This window comes from Hyperolius riggenbachi, chromosome 9 (assembly GCF_040937935.1).
Source record: "Hyperolius riggenbachi isolate aHypRig1 chromosome 9, aHypRig1.pri, whole genome shotgun sequence".
Lineage (NCBI taxonomy): Eukaryota > Metazoa > Chordata > Amphibia > Anura > Hyperoliidae > Hyperolius > Hyperolius riggenbachi.
Window position 1 is genome coordinate 7,957,644 of NC_090654.1, and position 26,945 is coordinate 7,984,588.

At 43.3% G+C, this 26,945-nt stretch overlaps 1 protein-coding gene across 2 annotated transcripts in view; it reads right to left on the reverse strand.

The window, feature by feature from the left end:
- LOC137533671 (inter-alpha-trypsin inhibitor heavy chain H3-like) overlaps positions 1-26,945 on the reverse strand; it is a 196,710-nt gene that overhangs the window by 53,861 nt on the left and 115,904 nt on the right. For both annotated transcript variants that reach the window (XM_068255010.1, XM_068255011.1), the window contains 2 exons: positions 9,370-9,551; positions 2,837-3,022 (listed from right to left, as the gene is read on the reverse strand). In XM_068255010.1, coding sequence (XP_068111111.1) covers positions 2,837-3,022; positions 9,370-9,551 — 368 coding nt within the window. The remainder of the gene's footprint in view (positions 1-2,836; positions 3,023-9,369; positions 9,552-26,945) is intronic.

Here is a 26,945-nt window from a genome sequence, read left to right on the forward strand (position 1 = left end):
ATGATGTTTTTGGCTCCACCCACTATTTCTAATCTTGACATACAGTCACTTAATTACCAAGTTTATGAGCTTTGGGGTCCTTGGCATCAATAAGTGGCAGTTTACCATTGAAATTAAACAAATCTGATTGGCTGTTTTTGGCCCGCTCCCTTCAGAATTTAAACCCCAGTCTCCCAGTGACTGAGTGTAGCAGATTTGAGGCCTCTGCCATTAAGAGTGCATGAATGGCAGCAATGTAAATATTCCCCTTGAAAATCAAAATGTGAATTTTGATTGGCTCTTGTAGGCTCCACCCACTTTCCTGAATGTTAGTCCCAGTCACCCAGTGGCCAACTGTGTCACGTTTGAGAACCCTGCCAATAACAGAATTTCTGAAATCAATCTAACAAATCTGATTGGCTGTTTGTGGCTCCACCCTTTTAGTGAATTTGGACCCCAGTCACCCAATGACTGACTGTATCAGGTTTGAGGCCTCTGCCATTAACAGTGTAAGAATGGTAGCAATGCGAATATTCCCCTTGAAAATCAATAGGTACATTTTGATTAGCTGTTGTAGGCTCCACCCACATTTCTGAATATTCATCCCAGTCACCCAGTGGCCAATTGTGTAAAGTTTGGGAACCCTGTCATGTTAAAAATTTAGTTGGCACCACCACTTTTTCTAACTTTGACATACAGTCACTCAATTATCAAGTTTATCAGCTTTGGGGTCCTTGGTATCAATACTTTGTATATTCCCATTGAAAAATAAACCAATCTGGCTGTTTGTGGTTCCGCCCCCTTTCTGAATTTGAACCCTAGTCACCCAATGACTGACTGTATCAGGTTTGAGGCATCTGCTATTAACAGTATAAGAGAATGGTAGCAGCTTAAATATTCCCTTTGAAAATCAAAAGGTGAATTTTTATTGGCTGTTGCAGGCTCCACCCACTTTCCAAAATCTTAATCTCAGTCACCCAATGACCAACTGTGCAAAGTTTGAGATCCCTGCCATTAACGGTGTAAGAATGGCTGCAGTTTATATTTTCCCAGCTCCGCCCTTTTTTTGTAACCTTGACACACAGACACTCAATGACCAAGTGTATGAGCTTTCAGGTTCCCGGCATCAATAATGTGTGAATGGAAGCAGTTTATCCACCAAGGAAATCTGATTGGCTGTATGTGGCCCCGCCCCTTTAGTGAATTTGGACCCCAGTCACCCAATGACCGACTGTAGCAAGTTTGAAGCCTCTGCCATTAAAAGTGTAAGAATAGCAGCAGTTTAAATATTCCCCTTGAAAATCAATAGGTGAATTTTGATTGGCTGTTGTAGGCTCCACCCACTTTCTTGAATCTTAATCCTAGTCACCCAGTGACCAACTGTGTCATGTTTGAGACCCCAGCGATTAACAGTCTCAGAATGGCTGCAGTTTACATTTTCCCATTTAAAATGAACGGCTGAAATTTGATTGGCTGTTTTATGCTCCGCCCACTTTTCCTGGATTTGTAACCTCGGTCACCAAGTGACCATCTGTGCCAAGTGTGGGGACTCTGGCTTGATTACTGTGAGAATGGCAGACTTTTCCATTTTTCCATTCACTTTAATGGGTGGAATCTGATTGGCTGTTTGTAGCTCCGCCCAGGTGTGCAGGGGGGACATGAGACCCCCAGAACACATCATCCCAGGTAGTAAGGGATCTGTGTACCGTTTTCACGGAATCGACACACACACACACACACACACACACACACACACACACACACACACACACACACACACACACACACACACACACACACACACACACACACACACACAAAGTCCACACACACACACAAAGTCCTGGGGCTTCAGTTTGCAGGAGATTGTGCGCAGGCTTCGCGCGCATCTCCTGCTTGGTAGACTGTTAGACGGCAAAACCGACGTCTTTTTACTCAGTACAGCGATGCGATCAGCAGCAGCTCTGTACTGGGGACAGCCGTGTCACACGGCTGCGCCCCTGGGGTACAAGAGAGCGATCGGCTCACATAGGTTGAAGCCTATGACAGCCAATTGCTGTGATTGGCTGGTGGGGGGAGGGGGGGAGAGGCTGAGGGAGGAAAAAATAAATACATAGGGCTTGATTTACAAAGCGGTGCTAACCTACTTAGCACATCTAAAGTCTTTAGGCGCACTAACCAGGGTGCTAAGTAGGTTAGCACCGGTTTTCTCAATCAGATCACGCGGTAAGTGCGCGCGCTAAGTCCTATAGGCTTTAATGGGCACTTCGCACGGAGCGCCCTGCGCTCTGTGCAGTGCGTGCACAAAACTTTGCGCGCCTAACTTTGCGCGCGATGTGTTTTGTAAGCAAGTTAGCGCGCGGAATCCTCTTTTAGACGTGCTAAGGGGCTTTTCACAGGCGTGCTAATAGTTAGCACCGCTTATTTATTTAATTTATTTATTTATTGTATTTATAAAGCGCCAACATATTACGCAGCGCTGTGTGAATCAAGGCCATAAATGTATTAAAAAAAATTACTATAAATATTTGTAAAAAAACAAAAACAAAAACAACAACTGGAGGGGGATCAGACCCCACCAACAGAGCACAGAAAGCTCTGTTGGTGGGGAGAAAAGGGGGGGGGGGGAATCACTAGTGTGCTGTGTTGTGCGGCCCTGCAGCATGGCCTCAAAGCTGCAGTGGCCTATTTAAAAAAAAAATTGCCTGGTCTTTAGGGGGGTTTAGCACTGTGGTCCTCAAGAGGTTAAAAAGCATTTTATGGATAAGGTGTAAAAATGTTATCTAGGAGAAAATGTAAGAGAAGAAGTGGATTGAATGAGAGCCAATACTCGTGGATTCTGGTGAAGAGTACTTACGCCTTCTGCCTTCACATTTGCTGTAAATATATCCAGGTTGTTGTCAGTTACACGTCCGGCGACGACAATCTCACTTCCATCAAAGTAATTTTTGAAGCTGTTCTGAGTGAGGTCAGACGTGACATTCGCAGGATATTCCATTTCAACATTCACCAAGGACAGTTTTGCGATTTCATTGTAAAATCCCTGAAACAGATACAACATCCAGTCAGTTCATAGAAACGTGCGACAAAAAGAGCGGAAAGCCCTCCAAAGAAATACCGCCATGTGCAGCTTCTCAAAATGCAAAATATTTACATCATTACTTCTTGTCGGACGATGTCGTTTAATTAGTGATGTAATCATGCCTCATCCAATTACCATTGATATTGTATGTACATGTTAATGCATATAGTATATCGCCCATTACCAGTATGTGAATGGTTAATATTTACTTCAGCCATTTCCTTTACTACTGACCATTTCCTTATATAGAACACTAGCTGATTGCCCGGCGTTGCCCGGGAATGTATTTGGCTGGTGTTGGCTCCGCCCACTTTTTCTAACCCTAACATACAATTACTCAATGACCAAGTTTGTGAGCTTTTGGGGTCTTTGGCATCAGTAATTTGCATTGAAATGAAACAAATCTGATTGGCTGTTTGTGGCTCCACCCCATTTCTGAATTTGAACCCCAGTGACCCAATAACCAACTGTACCAGGTTTGAGGCCCGTGCCCTTGAAAAGCAATAGGTGAAGTTTGATTCACTTTTGTAGGCTCCACCCACTTTTCTGAATATTAATCCCAGTGACCAACTGCGCAAAGTTTAAAAACCCTGCCATTAACAGTATAAGAATGGCTGCAGTTTACATTTTCCCAGTGAAATTTGTATTTGTCTCCACCCACTGATGACCCGGTGTTGCCCGGATATGTATTTGACTGGTGTTGGCTCCGCCCATGTTCTAACACTAACGCACACTCAATGACCAAGTTTGTGAGCTTTGGGGTCCTTGGCATCAATAATTTGTATATTCCCATAGAAATTAAATCAGATACGCTGTTTGTGGCTCCACCCCTCTCCAGCATTTGAACCCCAGTCACCCAATGACCAACTGTAGCAGGTTTGAGGCATCTGCTATTAACAGTGTAAAAAATAATTAAATATTCCACTTGAAAATCAACAGGTGAATTTTGATTGGCTATTATAGGCTCCACCCACTTCCCTGAATATTAATCTCAGTCACTCAGTGACCATCTGGGCAAAGTTTGAGAACCCTGCCATAAACAGTGTAAGAAGGGCTGCAGTTTACACTTTCCCAGTGAAATTTGTTTTTGGCTCCGCCCACTTTTTGCAACCTGGACACAAAGTCACTACTCAATGCCCAAGTTTGTGAGCTTTGGGGTCCTTGGCAACAATAATTTGTATTTTCTCATGAAATGAAACAAATCTGATTCAATGTTTGTGGCTCTGTCCCCTTTTCTGAATTTGAACGCCAGTGACCCAATGACCAACTGTACCAGGTTTGAGGCTTGTGCCATTAACAGCGCAAGAATGGCAGCAATTTTAATATTCTCCTTGAAAAGTGACATGTGATTTTTGATTGGCATTTTTAGGCTCCACACACTTTTCTGAATATTAATCCCAGTCACCCAGTAACCAGCTAAGTTTGAGAATCCTGCCATTAACAGTGAAGAAGGGCTGCAGTTTACAATTTCCCAGAAAAATCTGTTTTTAACTCCACCCACTTTTTGTAACCTGGACACACAGTCACTACTCAATGACCAAGTTTGTGAGCTTTTGGGTTCCTGGCATCAAAATTGTGCTAATGGAAGCAGTTTATACAGCAAATAAATCTGGCTGTTTTTGGCTCCGCCCCTTTTCTGAATTTGAACCCCAGACACTTAACGACCGACTGCAGCAGGTTTGAGGCCTCTGCTATTAACAGTGTGAGAATGGCTGCAGTTTCAATATTCCCCTTGAAAATCAATAGGTGAATTTTGATTGGCTCTTGTAGGCTCCACCTACTTTTCCGAATATTAATCCTAGTCACCTAGTGACCAACTGTGTGAAGTTTGAGAACCCTGCCATTAACAGTGTAAAAAAAGCTGCAGTTTACATTTTCCCATGTAAAAAGTTAGTTGTTTTTGGCTCCGCCCACTATTTCTAATCTTGACATACAGTCACTTAATGACCAACTTTATGAGCTTTGGTGTCCTTGGCATCAATAAGTTGCATTTTACCACTGAAATTAAACAAATCTGATTGGCTGTTTTTGGCCCGCTTCCTTCAGAATTTAAACCCCAGTCTCCCAGTGACTGACTGTAGCAGATTTTAGGCCTCTGCCATTAAGAGTGCATGAATGGCAGCAATGTAAATATTCCCCTTGAAAATCAAAAGGTGAATTTTGATTGGCTGCTGTAGGCTCCACCCACTTTTCTGAATATTAGTCCCAGTCACCCAGTGGCCAACTGTGTCACGTTTGAGAGCCCTGCCAATAACAGAATGGCTGAAATCAATCTAACAAATCTGATTGGCTGTTTGTGGCTCCACCCCTTTAGTGAATTTGGACCCCAGTTACCCAGTGACTGACTGTATCAGGTTTGAGGCCTCTGACACTAACAGTGTAAAAATGGTAGCAGTGTGAATATTCCCCTTGAAAATCAATAGGTACATTTTGATTGGCTGTTGTAGGCTCAACCCACATTTCTGAATATTCATCCCAGTCACCCAGTGGCCAATTGTGTAAAGTTTGGGAACCCTGCCATGTTAAAAATGTAGTTTTTGGCACCGCCCACTTTTTCAAACCTTGACATACAGTCACTCAATTATCAAGTTTATCAGCTTTGGGGTCCTTGGTATCAATACTTTGTATATTCCCATTGAAAAATAAACAAATCTGGCTGTTTGTGGCTCGCCCCCTTTCTGAATTTGGACCCTAATCACCCAGTGACCAACTGTACCAGGTTTGAGGAGTCTGCTTTTAACAGTATAAGAGAATGGTAGCAGATGAAATATTCCCTTTGAAAATCAAAAGGTGAATTTTTATTGGCTGTTGTAGGCTCCACCCACCTTCCAAAATCTTAATCTCAGTCACCCAATGACCAACTGTGCAAAGTTTGAGAACCCTGCCATTAACGGTGTAAGAATGGCTGCAGTTTATATTTTCCCAGTAAAAGTTGTTTTGGCTCCGCCCACTTTTTGTAACATTGACACACAGTCACTCAATGGCCAAGTGTGTGAGCTTTCAGGTTCCTGGCATCAAAAATGTGTGAATGGAAGCAGTTTATCCACCAAGGAAATCTGATTGGCTGTATGTGGCCCCGCCCCTTTAGTGAATTTGGACCCCAGTCACCCAATGACCGACTGTAGCAAGTTTGAAGCCTCTGCCATTAAAAGTGTAAGAAGAGCAGCAATTTAAATATTCCCCTTGAAAATCAGTAGGTGAATTTTGATTGGCTGTTGTAGGCTCCACCCACTTTCTTGAATCTTAATTGCATTCACCCAGTGACCAAATGTGCCAAGTTTGAGAACCCTGCGATTAACAGTGTAAGAATGGCTGCAGTTTACATTTTCCCATTTAAAATGAACGGCTGAAATTTGATTGGCTGATTTATGCTCCGCCCACTTTTCCTGGATTTGTAGCCTCAGTCACCAAGTGACCAACTGTGCCAAGTGTGGGGACTCTAGCTTGATTACTGTGAGAATGGCAGCCTTTTACATTTTTTCCATTGACTTGAATGGGTGAAATCTGATATGCTGTTTGTAGCTCCGCCCAGGTGTGCAGGGGGGGCCGCGAGACCCCCAGAACATATCATCCCAGGTAGTAAGGGATCTGTATGCCAAGTTTCGTTCAAATCGGTCAAGCCGTTTTCGAGTGATCGCGGCACATACATACACACACACACATCCGATTTTATATATATACATTCTTTTAAATACATGTAATATACCTTGTTGGGCAGATGACCAAAGCATTATAAGGAAAGGTGTGTGAAGACCACTTAGGATTGGCTGGCAGCGTGTCTTTGTCTGTAGGGGTATAAAAGACAGGCCAGCACCCTATATCACCAGCTTCATGATGGGATGGTTTTGTCAATAGCAAACTTTGCCCAGGTCCCCGAACCTAAGATGCCTATTAACCACTTCCGTACTTTTGCCACGTTTAGCTACGTCCCTGGGGGCGTAGATAAGCGTGTCTGTTTACTTTAACGCCGCCGCTCACAATCGTCACGTCTATCGCATTCGCCGCAGTCCTCTCTCTCCGTGATAGGGGAATGAGAAATAGATGTTCTTAAGGCCTCTTGCACACTCCACGCGATTCCGATTCAGATTCCGCTTTTTAATCAGTTTTTACATCAGATTCAGATTCCGATTTGCAGTGTGCAGGGAGAAAACTGCAAATCTGAATCTGAATCGGATGTAAAAACTGATTAAAAAGCGGAATCGGAATCTGAAACGCGTGCAGTGTGCAAGAGGCCTAAACCTGATCTCCGTGCCTGTGATAAATGGGAGCTTGCAGCTTTCATGCAGAATTGAAAGGAAACTGTTACTCACACATCAGTTCCTATCTACTGTTAACAGCAGAGAGGGACTAAGTGTAGTGCCATCTTGTGGCCAAAAAGTAAAATAAACCCAAATACACCATAATACATTTTTAAACAGAGGAACACCAAGAGCCCCAATAGTGTAGTATGTATTGACAAAGTGGATAATGACAAAGAGTAATAGTTGTTATACTCACAAACATGGGTCACCAATAGGCAACCACTGTAAAGGCAGGTGGGGAGATTATCCTGACCCCACTCAGGAATAACAAGTCGCTCTCTGTAGATAGTAGAAAGGGTCGCAACCCTTCACCCAGGGTGGATACAATATTATATAGGAGAGAACAGAGGCGCCAAAAGGATAAAAGGGGTTTTAAAGGAGCTTAAAAGCCAAAACTTGGTAATTAGAGGAGGCAGTGATGGACTTACCTCCTCCAAGCAGACACAACACGACTGTACATTCAGTCTATTTATTAACGAACTCCAGTTAAAACAAAGCAACGCGTTTCACGGGTCAGCGCCCGCTTCCTCAGGCAATACAAAAAGGAGTTACAGCATCTACCAAAACAAACAACACTCGGCACCTCTAATACATTTTTACATAGAAAAACTGAATAAACTATGACTATTTTTTAACCCCTTACACCCTACCCCAAAGTTCCCATAATAAAACACTTCTAAAAAAAAACCACTAGATCTTTTAAAAAAAAACCTACATATATAGTTACCTTGGACTTTTTTTTAATATGCATGTCATGAGGGTATATTACTGTCGGAAAAATACACCTTTATTTCAAAATAAAATATTATCACCATACTCTGTACTAGAGACACAAATTAAATGTTGTAATAACTGGGACAAATGTGCAAATAAAATGTGTCTTTTTATCGGCAATAGCACATCTTATTTTTAAACTACAATGGCTGAAAGTTGAGAAATAATGAATTTTTGCAATTTTTTTTTTATTATTCTTCTTCCCTGTAAAATGTATAAAAAATAAAATAATTCTTAGCAAAACGTTCTGCCCAAGGAAAGCCTAGTTGTCTCTCAAAAAATAAGATATAGATCATTTCAGTGTGATAAGTATCGATAAAGTTATTGGTGAATGAATGGGAGGAACGTGATGTGAAAATTGCTCAGGTTTTGAAGGGGGAAAAAAAAACCTGTGGCAGGGAAGTGGTTAAGGCATATGTGGCCCCACAGGAGTATTGGTGAACTTATGTGATGGAGCTGAAAGACATCTGGATGTTTGACCATCATTGTGTAAGTATTTATTTTTTTTAAATGTTATATATTTTACAATTGAGAGCTGTCTTTGAGTTATTTTTATGTGCTCTGAAACTGCGCACCTACTATGAGTAATAGATAGTGATACAGTAGCGATTTTCCAAATTCGCAATCATGGTGACTGCAAAATCGCTTTTCAATTGGTACAGAGCTGTTACTACCAAACCTATGGAAATCACAAATCACTATGGAAATCATAAATTGTAATCGCTGTAAAAATCTTTTGCATTCAATTCCAAATTGCTTCAAAAACATCAGAAAATGCTTTGAAAATGCTTTCAGTTTATACTCAGAAATCAGCATTTCCAAATTGCAACAAGAAACCTGAACATTGCTCCAGTCCAAGTTTTGTCTATTCCAGTCTATGGTGCCGAAAGAAATTGCAAAGGCCGGCAAACATAGCGCATGCATGAACCATCAGTAGTATTGGCATGTGCAGGCAGTGCAGGGCAATGTTATCGGTACTAAAGGTAGCAGAGAAGCATGCATTGCACAATTGGCACAGCCTACGGTACTTGGGTAGCGCAAATTTGGCTATGGTAATGTGTTAAGCAAGTAATGCAATGTGCACTACTATAGCAACGTTCACATTACCGATGTGCAGTGCTCTGCTGGTATTAATACGGATGCTGCATCCGGCCTACTGTCGCCAAACTTGCTATTTATATCGGGGGACCACTTGTGGTTTTTTTTTTATTATTATTATTAAAAACCATTTACCCGCAACTGCAATTTTGCATCAGAGTCCTCATAAATTTTTCTTGCAATCCCAGAATTCTCCAGGGCCATCTTCTCCAGGAATGGATAATCCACTCCATAGCCGAATCCCAGACAGTACAGCGTGTATCGTCCGCTGATGGCGCGCTTTGTGTTTTCCTGAATTCTTGCTGTGTTTGATTCACCTTAGCAAAGAAATATAAGAGGAGTCATTAATATGACATACTACTCAGTTTTATCCCTCAGTGGACTTTACCGAGCATCTAATATTTTCTACAGTATAAAGAGAATTATGACTTTTTTTAACCACTTCAGGACGAGAGCAATTTTCATATATCAGCATTGCTCCCATTCATTCGCCAATAACTTATAATTACTCCTTATCACAGCTAAATGATCTATATACTGTTTTTTTAGTACAAATTAGGCTTTTAGGCTACTTGCACACTAAGACGTTGCGTTAGGTGCCACGTTAAGGTCGCATAACGTGCACCTAACACGACGCCTGGTGCTCTTCTATGTGGACGTCAGAGTGAGCCGCGTTGTTCAGCTCCCTCTGGCGTCCGTGATGCGTACTCTTGCGCGCATGCGGCATCACGTGGTCCCGCCGGCCAATCACCGCACAGAGCGGCCGCTCCAGGAAGTAAACACTGCACGTCACAACGTGCAGTGAATATTAATTAGCCATGTGCCTGGCCGCTCTCCGCTCCTCCCCAACATGACTGCGCATGTGCAGACAGTCTAACGCGGCTTAAGCCGCTCAACGCCGTAGCATGCTGCACTTTCGGGAGAACGTGCAGCGTTACATGTAACGCAATGTGGGCTGTGTGAACAGCCCACTTGTGTTACATTGCTGTGCGTTGGGGGAGCGTTACAGGCTGCACTAACGTGCGCCTGTAACGTCTTAGTGTGTAAGCAGCCTTAAGGTGTGCAAATTTTGTTTCGTAAATACCTTATTTTCTATGTATTCTAAAGCAAAGCCTTTTTGTGTTTTTTGATTTCTCATTGTACCATTGATTACGAGACCTTATTTGCAAAAATAACAGTAATATACCCTCATGGTATACATATTTAAAAAGCCAAGTTCCTAAGGTAACAATACATGTTTTTTCTCCTATATTCTGTTGCTTTGTTTTCATTTTACAAGTCTTTTTATTCTGGTACTGAATTCCTTTTGATTCAGTTTGTGACTAAAAAGAATACACAAGACATGGGCCTCAACCCTAAAACTTTCTAAACTCCATTCTACAACTGATCAGGGTTAAAATGTTACCACATATGTCTCTTGTAGTTTTGCCAAGACTTTCCCAAGTTTGATCATAATTTTGAAAATTACTTTTTTTATGTTGGATTGAGTTTATCCCCACCCATTTTTTATGTAACGTGCGCCCAAGCTTTAAAGAGAAACTCAGACCAAGAATTTAACTTTATCCCAATCAGTAGCTGATACCCCCTTTTACATGAGAAATATATTGCATTTCACAAACAGACCATCAGGGGGTGCTGTATGACTGATATTGTGCTGAAACCCCTCCCGCAAGAAGCTCTGGGACCGCTGTACTCTGGGCAAACTGCCACAATGTAACAATGTTCACAGACAGGAAATAGCTGCTTACAGCTGTCTCTAACAGCCAAAACAGCAAGGAGCAGCTACATAACCTGCCTACAGTAAAAATGTCACCATGTAGTAAATGTCAGAATGTAAATCGGGGAGAGGAAAGATTTTACAATGAGCAAACACTGAAAAAATCATGTATACATAATTATGGTAAAAATGAAGCACTTTTTTTATTACATTATTTTCACTGGAGTTCCTCTTTAAGACACACCTAAATGTATTCTGCCACTCGTCATGATTAAAATGATACCACATGTGCCTCATTTAGTAGCAAACTGGTGGTGCAATGTCCACAACTACACTGGACGTTTACAGGGAGTGCAGAATTATTAGGCAAGTTGTATTTTTGAGGAATAATTTTATTATTGAACAACATCCATGTTCTCAATGAACCCAAAACACTCATTCATATCAAAGCTGAATATTTTTGAAAGTAGTTTTTAGTTTGTTTTTAGTTTTAGCTATTTTAGGGGGATATCTGTGTGTGCAGGTGACTATTACTGTGCATAATTATTAGGCAACTTAACAAAAAACAAATATATACCCATTTCAATTATTTATTTTTACCAGTGAAACCAATATAACATCTCAACATTCACAAATATACATTTCTGACATTCAAAAACAAAACAAAAAACAAATCCGTGACCAATATAGCCACCTTTCTTTGCAAGGACACTCAAAAGCCTGCCATCCATGGATTCTGTCAGTGTTTTGATCTGTTCACCATCAACATTGCATGCAGCAGCAACCACAGCCTCCCAGACACTGTTCAGAGAGGTGTACTGTTTTCCCTCCTTGTAAATCTCACATTTTATGATGGACCACAGGTTCTCAATGGGGTTCAGATCAGGTGAACAAGGAGGCCATGTCATTAGTTTTTCTTCTTTTATACCCTTTCTTGCCAGCCACGCTGTGGAGTACTTGGACGCGTGTGATGGAGCATTGTCCTGCATGAAAATCATGTTTTTGTTGAAGGATGCAGACTTCTTCCTGTACCACTGCTTGAAGAAGGTGTCTTCCAGAAACTGGCAGTAGGACTGGGAGTTGAGCTTGACTCCATCCTCAACCTGAAAAGGCCCCACAAGCTCATCTTTGATGATACCAGCCCAAACCAATACTCCACCTCCACCTTGCTGGCTTCTGAGTCGGACTGGAGCTCTCTGCCCTTTACCAATCCAGCCACGGGCCCATCCATTCGGCCCATCAAGACTCACTCTCATTTCATCAGTCCATAAAACCTTAGAAAAATCAGTCTTGACGTTTCAGCTTGTGTGTCTTGTTCAGTGGTGGTCGTCTTTCAGCCTTTCTTACCTTGGCCATGTCTCTGAGTATTGCACACCTTGTGCTTTTGGGCACTCCAGTGATGTTGCAGCTCTGAAATATGGCCAAACTGGTGGCAAGTGGTATCTTGGCAGCTGCACTCTTGACTTTTCTCAGTTCATGGGCAGTTATTTTGCGCCTTGGTTTTTCCACACGCTTCTTGCGACCCTGTTGACTATTTTGAATGAAACGCTTGATTGTTCGATGATCACGCTTCAGAAGCTTTGCAATTTTAAGAGTGATGCATTCCTCTGCAAGATATCTCACTAGTTTTGACTTTTCTGAGCCTGTCAAGTTCTTTTGACCCATTTTGCCAAAGGAAAGGAAGTTGCCTAATAATTATGCACACCGGATATAGGGTGTTGATGTCATTAGACCACACCCCTTCTCATTACAGAGATGCACATCACCTAATATGCTTAATTGGTAGTAGGCTTTCGAGCCTATACAGCTTGGAGTAAGACAACATGCATAAAGAGGATGATGTGGTCAAAATACTCATTTGCCTAATAATTCTGCACTCCCTGTATATCCATCCTGATAGGCTTAAGTGGTTAAAATCTTTGTTTTATTTATAAACTAGCTGATGACCCGGCGTTGCTCGGGTATGTATTTGGCTGGTGTTTGCTTCACCCACTTTTTCTAACCCTAACACACAAACACTCAATGACCAAGTTTGTGAGCTTTGGGGTCTTTGGCATCAATAATTTGTATATTCCCATAGAAATTCAACAAATATTATCTGTTTGTGGCTCTGCCCCTCTCCAGCATTTGAACCCCATTCACCCAATGACCAACTGTAGCAGGTTTAAAGGGAACCAGAGAGGAAGAACCCTTGTGTATTTTAGCATATATATCAATAAGAACATTAGAGAAAACACTTAACCTGCCCTCTGTTTCATCCTCACTGCTAAAAGTGTCTGTTATCAGCTGTGATTAGAATCCCGGACTGATCATTCAGTCTGGCTGGGAATAATTATAGCTGAGTCATTATAGCAGAGCCACAAGGGGGCAGGCTTGGGCTTGAAAAGACACCAGAGAAGACAGACTCAGCTATAATCTTTCCGTAGCAAAGCTAGACTGAGTGCTCAGTCGGGGATTCTTATCAGAGGTGATAACAGTCAGATTAAACAGAGAACAATGAAACAAAGAGCAGATTAGGTGTTTACTGTCATGTTCCCACTGATTTATAAGGTAAAATACAAGAGGGTGCTTCATCTCTGGTTCTCTTTAAAGGCCCATACACACGTCAGATTTTTGCGAACGACCCGTCGTTTGAACGTTCCGTCGTTCGCACGTCAAATCTGGCGTATGTACAGACTATCGTTCGGGTGATAAGACTGGTTTTTAGCGATCCGCCCACTTTTAACAGTGTAAAAATGGCAGCAATGTAAATATTCCCCTTGAAAATCAACAGGTGAATTTTGATTGGCTATTATAGGCTCCACCCACGTTCCTGAATATTAATCTCAGTCACCCAGTGATGATCTGGGCAAAGTTTGAGAACCCTGCCATTAACAGTGTAAGAATGGCTGCAGTTTATATTTTCCCAGTGAAATTTGTTTTTGGCTCCGCCCACCTTTTGTAACCTGGACACACAGTCACTCAATGACCAAGTTTGTGAGCTTTCAGGTTCCTGGCATAAAACGTGTGAATGGAAGCGGTTTATCCACCAAGGAAATCTGATTGGCTGTTTGTGGCCCCGTCTCTTTAGTGAATTTGGACCCCAGTCACCAAATGACTGACTGTAGCAAGTTTGAAGCCTCTGCCATTAACAGTGTAAGAATGGCAGAAGTTTTAATATTCCCCTTGAAAATCAATAGGTCGATTTTGATTGGCTATTGGAGGCTCCACCCACTTTCCTGAATCTTAATCCCAGTCACCCATTGACCAAGTGTGCAAAGTTTCAAAACCCTGCGATAAACGTGGTAAGAATGACTGCAGTTTACATCTTCCCATTTAAAGTGAATGGCTGAAATTTGATTGGCTGTTTTATGCACCGCCCAATATTCCTGGATTTGTAGCCTCGGTCCCCAAGTGGCCAACTGTGCCAAGTGTGGGGACTCTGGCTTGATTACTGTGAGAATGGCAGCCTTTTACATTTTTTCCATTGATATCAATGGGTGGAATCTGATTTGCTGTTTGTAGCTCCGCCCAGGTGTGCAGGGGGGCCGCGAGACCCCCAGAACATATCATCCCAGGTAGTAAGGGATCTGTGTACCAAGTTTTATTCAAATCGGTAAAAGCGTTTTTGAGTGATCGCGGCACATACACACACACACATACATACATACATACGATTTTATATATATATAGACTAGCTGATAGCCCGGCGTTGCCCGGGTATGTATTTGGCTGGTGTTTTCTCCACCCACTTTTTCTAACCCTAACACACAATTACTCACTGACCAAGTTTGTGAGCTTTGTTGCCTTTTGCATCAATAATTTGTATATTCCCATAGAAATTAAACAAATCTGATTGGCTGTTTGTGACTCCGCCCCTCTCCAGCATTTGAACCCCAGTCACTCAATGACCAACTGTAGCAGGGTTGAGGACTCTGCTATTAACAGTGTAAAAATGGCAGCAATTTAAATATTCCACTTAAAAATCAACAGGTGAATTTTGTAGGCTTCACCCACTTCCCTGAATATTAATCCCAGTCACCCAGTGACGATCTGGGCAAAGTTTGAGAACCCTGCCATTAACAGTGTAAGAATGGCTGCAGTTCATATTTTTCCAGTGAAATGTGTTTTTGGCTCCGCCCACTTTTTGTAACCTGGACACACAGTCACTCAATGACTGAGTTTGTAAGCTTTCGGTCCTAGGCATCAATAAAAACAAATCTGATTCACTGTTTGTGGCTCCACCCCCTTTTCTGAACTTGAACCCCAGTGACCCAATGACCAACTGTACCAGGTTTGAAGCTTTTGCCATTAACAGTGCAAGAATGGCAGCAATTTTAATATTCTCCTTGAAAATGGTGATATTGATTGGCTTCTTTAAGCTCCACCCACTTTTCTGAATACTAATCCCAGTCACCCAGTAACCAACTGTGCAAAGTTTGAGAACCCTGCCATTAACAGCGAAGAAAGGCTGCAGTTTACATTTTCCCAGGGAAATCTGTTTTTTACTCCACCCACTTTTTGTAACCTTGACACACAGTCACTCAGTGACCAAATTTGGGAGCCAAAGTGGATTCCAGTGCATCAAAATTGTGTGAATGGAAGCAGTTTATTCAGCAAGGGAATCTGATTGGCTATTTGTGGCTCCGCCCCTTTAGTAAATTTGATCCCCAGTCACGTAATGACCGACTGTAGCAGGTTTGAGGTCTCTGCTATTAACAGTGTAAGAATGGCAGCAGTTTCAATATTCCCCTTGAAAATCAATAGGTTAATTTTTATTGGCTGTTATAGGCTCCACCTACTTTTCTGAATATTAATCCCAGTCACCCAGTGACCAACTGTATCAAGTTTGAGAATCCTGCCATTAACAGTGTAAGAATGGCTGCAGTTTATATTTTCCTATGCAAACAGTTAGTTGTTTTTGGCTCCGCCCACTGTTTTTAACCTTGACATACAGTCACTCAATGGCCAAGTTTATGAGCTTTGGGATCCTTAGCATCAATAAATTGCATTTTTCCGTTGAAATTAAACAACTCTGATTGACTGTTTGTAGCCTGCCCCCTTTTCAGAATTTAAACCCCAGTCTCCCATTGACTGACTGTACCAGATTTGAGGCATCTGCCATTAAGAGTGTAAGAATGGCAGCAATGTAAATATTTCCCTTGAAAATCAATTTTGATTGGCTGTTGTAGGCTCCACTTACTTTCCTGAATATTAATCCCAGTCATCCAGTGACCAACTGTGTCAAGTTTGAGAACCCTGTCAATAACAGAATGGCTAAAATCAATCTAACAAATCTGATTGGCTGTTTGTAGCTCCACCCCCTTTCGTGAATCTAGACCCCAGTCAATGACTAACTGTATCAGGTTTGAGGCCTCTGCCATTAACAGTGTAAGAATAGTAGCAATGGAAATATTCCCCTTGAAAAATCAGGTGGTGAATTTTGATTGGCTGTTGTAGGCTCCACCCACTTTCTAAGTATTAATTCCTGTCACCCAGTGGCCAACTGTGTCAAGTTTGGGAACCCTGCCATTAACAGTGTAAGAATGGCTTCAGTTTATATTTTCCCATGTAAAAAATGTTGTTGTTGGCGCCGTCCACTTTTTGTAAACTTGACATACAGTCACTCAATTACCAAGTTTATCAGCTTTGGGGTCCTTGGTATCAATAATTTGTATATTCTCATTAAAATGAAAACTAACCAGCAGTGCGCATGGTGAACCAGAACTCATTGGAGTGTGTGAGGGGCTAGAATGGTCCTAAAAGCCCCCTTACTAAAATGCATGGAAAACAAAAGTTTGCTTTCTTAAAACAGAAAGAATTTGTGATAATTCAGGTTGGAGTGAGCTTGAGATGTTTCCCAGTGCATCACTGCTGAATATATGCAAATTAACCATTGTAATTTGCATATATTCAGCAGTGATACACTGGGAGACATCTCAAGCTTACTCCAACCTGAATTATTGCAAATTCTTTCTGTTTTAAGAAAGCAAACTTTTGTTTTCCATTAAAATTAAACAAATCAGATTGGCTGTTTGTTGCTCGGTCCCCTTTCTGAATTTGAACCCCCAGTCACCCAGTGACCAACTGCACCAGGTGTGAGGCATCTGCTATTAACAGTGTAAGAATGGCAGCAATTTAACCTCTTGATGACCAGCTAACGCCGATTGGCGTAAACTGGCTGTCTGCGGGTTTCCATGGAAACGTTCCATGTCAGTTCACGGAGGGTGTCTCCGTGAACTGCCTGCGAGCCTCCAATCGCGGCTCGCAGGTGAAATGTAAACACGCGAGGAAGAAATCCCCAGTGTTTACACGGCACGGCGCTGCAGCTGCAGCAGCGCCGTAAAGAAGATCGGCGATCGTCGGCCTCTGATAGGCCGGGGATCGCCGCCGTCTGACAGGCTGAAGACGTATCGGAAGACGTATCGCCGTCCTGTACCGCCTACAGAGCCAGGGAGAGGGAGGGAAGGAGAGGGAGGGGAAATAGCGCTGCGGAGGGGGGCTTTGAGGAGCCCCCCCACAAGGCACAGCAGAGTGGCGGCGATCAGACCCCCCCCAGCAGGACATCCCCCTAGTGGGGAAAAAAGGGCGGAAGTCTGATCGCCCTGTCTGCAATACGATCTGTGCTGGGGGCTGAAGAGCCCACCCAGCACAGATCAATAGGAAACCACTTGGTCGGCAAGTGGTTAAATACTCCCCTTGAAAATCAACAGTGAATTTGAATTGGCTGTTGTAGGCTCCACCCACTTTCCTGAATAATAATCCCAGTCACCCAGTGACCAACTGTGCAAAGTTTGAGAACCCTGCCATTACAGTGCGGATCAGTTAACCACTTGAGGACCTAGCATTTACCCCCCCTTAAGGACCAGCGCTGTTTTTTCAGATCTGTGCTGGGTGGGCTCTACAGCCCCCAGCACAGATCAAATGACAGGCAGAGCGACCAGACCGCCCCCCATTTTTCCCCACGAGGGGGATGATGTGCTGTGGGGGTCTGATCGCTCCTGCATGCTGTGGGTGGGGGGGGGGGGGCACCTCAAAGCCCCCTCCACCGCAGGATTCCCCCTCTCCCTCTCCTCCCTCCCTCCCTTCCCCGAGAGATCGGAGGCTGCACAGGAACGGATTTGTCCTTTGCAGCCTCTAACAGGCTCCCAGCTGTCATGTGACAGCGATCCCCGGCCGCTGATTGGCCGGGGATCGCTGATCTACTACAACGCTGCTACTGTTAGCAGCGTTGTAAAAATGTAAACAAAGCGGATTATTTCCCCGCAGGCTATTCACGGAGCCCCCCAGCTGTGAAATGGCAGGAAACAGCCGCTCGCGCGAGCGGCAGTTTCCTGATTAATTAGCCTGCAGCCGGCGACGTAGATCTGCATCGCTGGTCCTGCAGCTGCCACTTTGCCGACGCGCGGTATGAGTGCGCGGTCGGCAAGTAGTTAATAGTGGCGCACAGCGCCTATGCATAAAAATGGCGCCGCATTAAAAAGATACGCTTATCGCTATTTATCGTTAGTACTGCATAATAATGGCGCACAGGGGAAAAAAAAAGAAAAACGGCACACACTAACGTTATTTATCAATAGTGGCACACACTAACGTTATTTATCAATAGTGGCACACACTAACGTTATTTATCAATAGTGCTGTTCATTTGCCAAACAGCAGACGTTATTGCCCACAGTAACGTTATTTATCAATAGCGTCCTACATAAGCCAAACTGCAGTCGTTATTTAACTGCAAAACGTTGAATGGATTTAATGTAACATTGTCAATGTTAGATAATAGGATAACAGAGGCGCCAATAGGATAAAAAACACTAAAAGAACTTAAAAACCCATCTTGGTAATAGAGGAGGCAGTGGTGGACTCACCCCCTCCAAGCAGAACACACGACTGTGGATTTTCAGTCAAAACAATTTTATTGGATACTCCAAATAAAGTGCAACGCGTTTCACGGGATACAAACCCGCCTCATCAGGCAATAACAGATAGGAGTAAACAGCATCTGCCAGTATCATCAACACTGAGCGCCTCTGTGAACAGATGATTGACGTTGACGTTGATGATACTGGCAGATGCTGTTTACTCCTATCTGTTATTGCCTGATGAGGCGGGTTTGTATCCCGTGAAACGCGTTGCACTTTATTTGGAGTATCCAATAAAATTGTTTTGACTGAAAATCCACAGTCGTGTGTTCTGCTTGGAGGGGGTGAGTCCACCACTGCCTCCTCTATTACCAAGATGGGTTTTTAAGTTCTTTTAGTGTTTTTTTATCCTATTGGCGCCTCTGTTATCCTATTATCTACAAGTCCACCCTTGGTGGAGGGTTGTACCCTTCCTTCTTCAACTACAGAGAGCGACTTTTTAATCCTGAGTGGGGTCAGGACAATCTCCCCACCTGCTTTGACAGTGGTTGCCTACTTGGTAACCCTGGTTTGTGAGTATTAAATTAATATTATTACTCTATCAATTATACCTTACCAGTACATACTACACTATATTGGGCTCTTGGTGTTCTCTCTTTTTCTCATTGTCAATGTTAGGGTTAGGCACCATCGGGGGGGTCTTAGGGAAGACCAGTGTAGAGAGCATTGCAGTAGGCCAGTCGGGAGGTAATGAAGGCATGAACTAAAGTTGGTAGATCTTCTGGGGGGATGAGGTGCTTGATTTTTGCAATGTTCTTAAGGTGAAAATAGGATGATTTCACCACAGCAGAGATGTGAGTTCTGAAGTTTAAATCCCCATCAATTAGAACTCCCAGGCTACGCACATGATCAGAGCTGCGTAGATCTGTGCCTCCTATTCCCAGTGAGACTGCAAGTTGTTTTGTTATCATGCGCTGCCCTCCAATCAGAAGGACTTCAGTTTTGTCTGCATTTAGTTTCAGCCAGTTGTCATTCATCCATTGCTGTAGTTCACGTAAGCAGGCGTTTATAGTTAGAGTTGGTTCTGTCACACCAGGCTTGAAGGAAAGATATAGTTGGGTGTCGTCAGCATAGCAGTGGTATGTCGAGCCATGTTTTTGGATTAGTTTTCCAAGCGGTAACATGTAAATTGTAAAAAGCAGGGGAGAAAGGATTGAGCCCTGGGGCACCCCATATTTAAGTGATACAGGGGTGGACAGGAAGGGCCCCATAGACACTTTTTGGGTTCTGCCACTCAAGAAGGATTGGAACCACTAAAGAATTATGCCATCAATGCCGCAGTATTCCTGTAGCCTAATAAGGGGAGGGAGACACCGAGAGCCCGCTATGGTGCAGTATGTAATGGTAGTTGGGTGTAAATGTATGAAAAATGGAGTGATACTCACAAGTCTGGGTTACCTTCCAGGTAACCACTGTATAGGCAGGTGGGGAGAACAAGCCTGTCCCCACTCAGGGCTAAGAAGTCGCTCTCTGTAGACAGGAAAAAAGGGGCCAATTCCCCTCCACCAGGGGTGGACACGTATTGTAGACAATATTACAGAGGCGCCAGAAGTATAAAAAGGAATAAAACGTTTAAAAGAATGGGAGGCAGTTGGTGGACTTACCTCCCCGATGCAGACACAAGGAAATATCGGACTTTTTACCGAAAAAAGGTTTTTAATAAATAACATACTCCAATTAAATTGCAACGCGTTTCGCGGGCCAAACCCACTTCATCAGGCTATAGGTAGGAGCAATATAACACTTGTGAACAGTTTCAGTCAGCTTAGCGCCTTTGTCTAGGCGCTAAGCTGACTGAAACTGTTCACAAGTGTTATATTGCTCCTACCTATAGCCTAATGAAGTGGGTTTGGCCCGCGAAACGCGTTGCAATTTAATTGGAGTATGTTATTTATTAAAAACCTTTTTCGGTAAAAAGTCCGATATTTCCTTGTGTCTGCATCGGGGAGGTAAGTCCACCAACTGCCTCCCATTCTTTTAAACGTTTTATTCCTTTTTATACTTCTGGCGCCTCTGTAATATTGTCTACTATATTCCTGTAGCCTGTTTATCAAGATGTCATGGTCAACTGTATCAAAGGCTGCAGAAAGATCTAGCAGTATGAGGATCGAGCACTCTCCTCTGTCTCTTGCCATGAGCAGGTGGTTGCATGGGATCGGTTGAAAAGGGCGCCCGAGCTGCCTGTATGAAAAGGGCGCCGCCATAGACATCAATGTTATTTCTGGAAATATGGGCTACAAGGTGTAGAAAAGGGCGCCCGAGTTTTGATATAGGCTACAAGCGGGCTCCCCTTTGTAGCCCATATTTTTTCGGCTACAAGGTTTTCGGCTACAAGCAGGCTCCCCTTTGTAGACTGTATTTTTTTCGGCTACAGTAGGGCGCCCCTTTGTAGCCCATATTATTGCATTTTGTGTAGCCTATGTTTTTATATGGGCTACAAGCACTGTAAGCCGAATTATTTCATTCCCCCACTATCCATGGCGCCCTGGAGGGGGAATAGTAATTTACACATCCCAGAGTTTTTTTGTAGCCTATGTTTTTATATGGGCTACAAGTGCTGGAAGCCAAATTATTTCATTCCCCCACTATCCATGGCGGCCTGGAGGGGGAATAGTAATTAACACATCCCGGAGTTTTTTTGTAGCCAAAGTTTTTATATGGGCTACACCAGGCGCCTTTTTTGTAGCCGAAGTTTTTATATGGGCTACACCAGGTGCCTTTTTTGTAGCCGAAGTTTATATGGGCTACACCAGGCGCCTTTTTTGTAGCCGAAGTTTTTATATGGGCTACACCAGGTGCCTTTTTTGTAGCCGAAGTTTATATGGGCTACACCAGGCGCCTTTTTTTGTAGCCGAAGTTAGTATATATGGGCTCCACCAGGCGCCCTTTTTTACCGGCGCCCTTTTCATGTAGACCCGGTTGCATATTTGGATGAGGGCAGTTTAAGTGGGTGCTAGTAAAAAAGGGCGCACAGGGATAGTGGACAAAAAGGGCGCCGCCATAGACTGCAATGCAAAATATCGGCTATTCGGCGCCCGACAGGAAAAAAGGGCGCCCGAGAAATAGCGGTTACAGGGATCATGTTATCAAAATTTTTCGTTTACAGAATAAGGTTTATAACAAATATCGTTTACAAGTTCGTTTTGAGTTTGTGTTATACTTATTTTTTTGTTTTTAAATTTCGCTTATATCAGTTTTTAATTATTATTTAGTTTAAAAATTACAAAACAATACAAAAGTATAACAACTACATTTTCGTTTACACTTCTTTGATCATTTAAAAATTTGTTTTCATATGTATAATGCGTAAATACCGTTTTCAACCTTATTGTATTAGAAATACATCGCTTTTGGTATTAACTTTGTTTTTACACTTATAATGCGTTGATTATCGTTACTAAAATATCGCTTTTAATATTACTGTTATTTTAAGGTTGCTTTTACACTTATAATGCATTGATTATAGTTACTAAAATATCGCTTTTAATGTTACTGTTGTTTTAAGATTTCTAATGCTTGTAAGGCTATCTATTATATTGTATATATTTATATATACTTTTCTCTATTTATAATATTAATGTATTAATTATTTTAAGGCTATTTTAAGGCTATTTATTCTATTACAAATATATAAATTATTTTATTCATGTTATTTGTAGAGAAGTATTTTAAGGATTAAATATATTATTGTTTATATGTGTTTAGGGTGTTTGTGCTGTGGGGATGGTTAGGTTTAGGCATTACCAGGGGGGGTCTAGGGGTTAGGGATAGGTACAGGGAGGGTTAGGTATAGTTACAGTATAATATATGCAATCAGGGGGTGGTTAGGGTTAGGCACCACCAGGGGGGTGGTTAGGGTTAGGCAGCTCCAGGGGGGTCTTAGGGTTAGGCACCACCAGGGGGGTCTTAGGGTTAGGCACCACCAGGGGGGTCTTAGGGTTAGGCACCATCAGGGGGGTCTAGGGGTTAGGGATAGGTACAGGGAGGGCTCTGTGTGAGAGTAAGGTTAGATATAGTTACAGCACAATATATGTAATATATACAATTTATTAAATTATATATATTTAAACAAAGAGGGGTCTAGGGGTTAGGGATAGGGATAGATCTGTGTGAGCCTACAGTTTGGTATAATTACAGTAAAATATCTGTAAAACCTACCATTGCATTGCTGTGCTTAATACAAGTGTAAATATCGTTTTTTTATAGACAATATTTGACGTTTCTTTTCAGAATTCGTTTGTTGTTATAGACGGTATTTTGCCATTTCATTTCTGTTTATTTAACCTATTTAGCGCTAAATTTTCGTTTATAACCCCTTAAAAGAAAAATATGGTTTTGCATTAAAACTTAAAATTTCGGCTATACCCCGCGCCCTTTTTTCCAGGCACCCTTTTTTGATACACGCGTTTCAGTGCTGTGGTGTTTCCTGAAGCCAGACTGTAATGGGTCCTAACTGTTGTTTTGTAGGATTTTGGCTTCTAGCTGGAGGTATACAGCTTTTTCTATTAGCTTACCCAGAACGGGAAGGTTAGAGACAGGTCTGTAGCTGGTCATTGCATCTTGGTCCAGGGAGGGTTTTTTGAAAAGAGGACTGATGATTGCTTCCTTCAGTAAAGCAGGAAATATCCCTGATTGTAAGGAACAGTTAACAATTTTGAGGCATATCGGTACAAACAGGTCGGGGCAGTTCAACATGAACTGTGTTGGGCCAGGATCCAGGTCACAGGTATTTAGGCGGAGGTGAAGGAGGATGCTTGATGTGACTTCTTCATCAATTTCTTTGAAGTTCAACCAAGGTGTTAGGTTGTCTCTGCTAATGGTCTTCGGTGCTATGTTAGGCTCAGATGCTGTAAGTTGGATGACGGACCTTATAGCGGAGACTTTGTCTGTGAAGAAATGGGCAAATTGGTCACAGAGGTCCTTTGAAGACTCGATATTAAGTTTTTGACATGCCTGGTTGCAGAATTTTTCCACTGTGCGGAACAGTTGAGCTGGTTTGTTAACTGCATTTGTAATCTCTTGTGATAGAAAGGATGATTTTTTTCCCCGTGATTACCTTTTGGTAATTCTTCAAGTGGAGGATTAAGGCATGTTTGTCTTCTGGGGACTGAGATTTGCGCCACAGTCTTTCAAGTTTTCGGCCTTGTCTTTTCAGCTTTTTTATAGAGTTATCAAACCACTGTGGAGTAAGATATTTGGTGCACAGAGGAGCAATGGTCTCAAAGGTGGAGGACACACATTTGTTATATTTAAACACCAGAGTATCAGGGTCCAAGCTGGAGTCAGTCAATTAATCAAAGCTAAGGTTATCTCGGATATGTTGAGGTGTTAGCCCTTTTAAGTGGCGATATTTTATTTGATTCTTGAACTGGTGTTTGACAGCTGGTATTGAGAGGGAGAAGTGGACAGTGTGATGGTCTGACCAGGCAACAGGATTAATTTCCACATTGGCTATTGACAGCCCAGTATGGAATAGAAGGTCCAGAGTGTGACCTTTCCTGTGAGCAGCAGAGCTGATTGATTGGAAGAAGCCCAGTTCATGTAAGGCACAAGGTAGCTCTATTCCAAATTGTGAAGAGGAGTCGTCCACCCATGTATTGAAATCTCCAAGAACAATCCATCTGGGGTGTTCCAGTGTTAGGTTGCATAGGAGATCTACAAGTTCCTTAAGGAAGTCCGCATCCTTTTCTGGTGGGCGGTAGATCAGCAATATGTTAATGTTTTTCTCAGCTGAAAGTTGCACCCACAAGCATTCAAACGAGTTTGTAGGTCCTACAGTAAGTGGTCTGATTTTCAAAGCTGATCTAAAGCAAAGTGCAACCCCTCCACCCCTGCGTTCTTTCCTGTTGCAGTATATCACAGAATAGTTTGTTGGCGGTTGGCGGCCTCCAGGGTGGGGCCAACTGGTTCAGAAAGCCAGTGTAACGGTCTTGTGCCGCAACTCAGATGTCCGATTATTTGGTGATCTGCAGAATCACCAAACAATGCAGACGCTATACCGGATTATGTGTGATCTGCAGAATCACCAATAATTCCCATATAGCAACAAAATGAGCTGAGAATGTAATGCTTGGTGCAACCGTAACTCCAGTAATATGCGAGGCCATACCAGAGGACCTGGCAAGGTACAATCAGTACACCAACAGGACTGATTAGATCAAACCTCCCCAATGGGGCTGGGAAAGGTACAGACAGAGAATACAGAAATACTAAAGCTGGTCTCTGCCAGGGGAGCTGGCAAGAGACAAGTACCAATTAGACAGGTAATAACAGACCCTTTCCAGATGGCCTGGAAAGTCTACTGGGAGACATACAGAAATAGAGCAACTAGTCCTTACCAGGGAAGCTGGCAAGGAACTAGCTAAACAGGCAGCAAGAAGCTACACCAGACTTTTCCAGTAGAACTGGAAAGGTGACACAAGTGACTAAGATAGTTCTTGGCTAAACCTTCCAGAGAAGCTGGGAAGGTACTATCAATCACTAAACAACACCTCACCAGTGGTGTGGGTGAGAATAATGAATAGATCACGGGTGCTCATCAGTGGAGCTGATGAGCCTCAGATACCACACAGGCTAGGCCCCTTCAGAGGTGCTGGCTGGCACTAGCTGAACGGTACTACTAAATACGGCCAGACCTCCGAGGGTTCTGGGAACGTACTAACAGACACGGTAACTGTATAGTTAGACAAGACCTCACCAGAGGTGCTGGGGAGGTACTATAGATACACTGACCGTAATAACAGAGTTCATAACTATAATAGCATAGCAAGGCCTCACCAGGGGGCTGGTGAGATATTATCAGTGTACTGCCCGTATAAACAAGTACAAACCTCAGCAAGCTGGGGAAACTGGAACTGAGATATAGAATCGCCCGAGGAGCGGGTGATTCAGACAGTACTGCAACCTAGTGATCACCCGAGAAGCAGACGTTACAAACAATACTGAAATTACTAATCACCTGAGGAGGCGATTAAGGCTGAACTGCAGCCTAGAGAACCACTTCTCCAGAGGCACTGGTGAAGCTGATACCTCACCAGTGGCGAGGGCCCACTGGTGAGTAGAATGGTCAGACGGGCAAGGGTCGGCAACAGAGAGGACAGTATCAGAGCAGAATCGTGAGACAGAAGAGTAATCGGTAATCAGGCAGAGGTTCAGCAACAGAGAGGTAAATATCGGTACAGAATCGTGAGACAAGAGAGTAATTGGTAATCAGGCAGAGGTTCAGCAACTAGTAAGGCAGATAGGCGAAAGTACAGGATCAGAAAGCAGGAACAGAGTCAGAGTATTAGCTAAGAGTCATACACAGGAGATCTGTAAGGGATAGCGGACCCGCTGCCAGCAGGCATGAGGCAGCGGGCTCCGCTTCCCGGTTTCTCACCGCCGGCGTGCCGCCGAGCGGGGCTGTGCGGTCGGCGGAGTCCGTATGCTCGGCGGACTCCGCCGCGCAGTTGCCTCCTGTGGGGTCTCTTTCGCCGGCACTTACCCGGCGCATAACGCGTGCGCGCGCAAGGAGGCAGGATCTTTATGCCTCAAGACGGGGAGTCAGCTGACCAGGCTAGCCAGCTGACTCCATCTTCACTGGGGATTGGCTGGGGCTCCAGGGCAGTGCAGGGCAGATCACTTGCTACAAATAGGACTTGCTACTCAGTAGCAAGTTGTCTGCCGTCGGGAATACACTTCTGTGTTAGCGCTCAGACCTTAGTACAGTGCCCTGGTGTTGATAGTAAGGATTTCACACCTTAGCTTAGGAATATTATTGTATATTGATCTGTGTTTTGACTCTTGCTATCCCTGACTACTCTATCTCTTGCTGATCTTGTACCTTTGCCTATCTGATCCTTGTTGCCCACCTCTGCCTGTTTACTGATTACTCTTCTGCCTTCCGTTCCTGTACTGCCGCCGTCATCTCTGTTGCCGAACCCTTGCCTGTCTGACCTTTCTCCCTTCAGTGGAACGTCTCCCAGTGGAGGGTTATCTCTGAGGCTTGCCTCTCCGAGACGCCTGCCCCAAGCAGACGATTACTGCTGGGGGTCGAGATTCCTCACTCAGCCTGGTTAGAGTCTCTCACTCACGGGGTTCCCATTCAGAGGTAA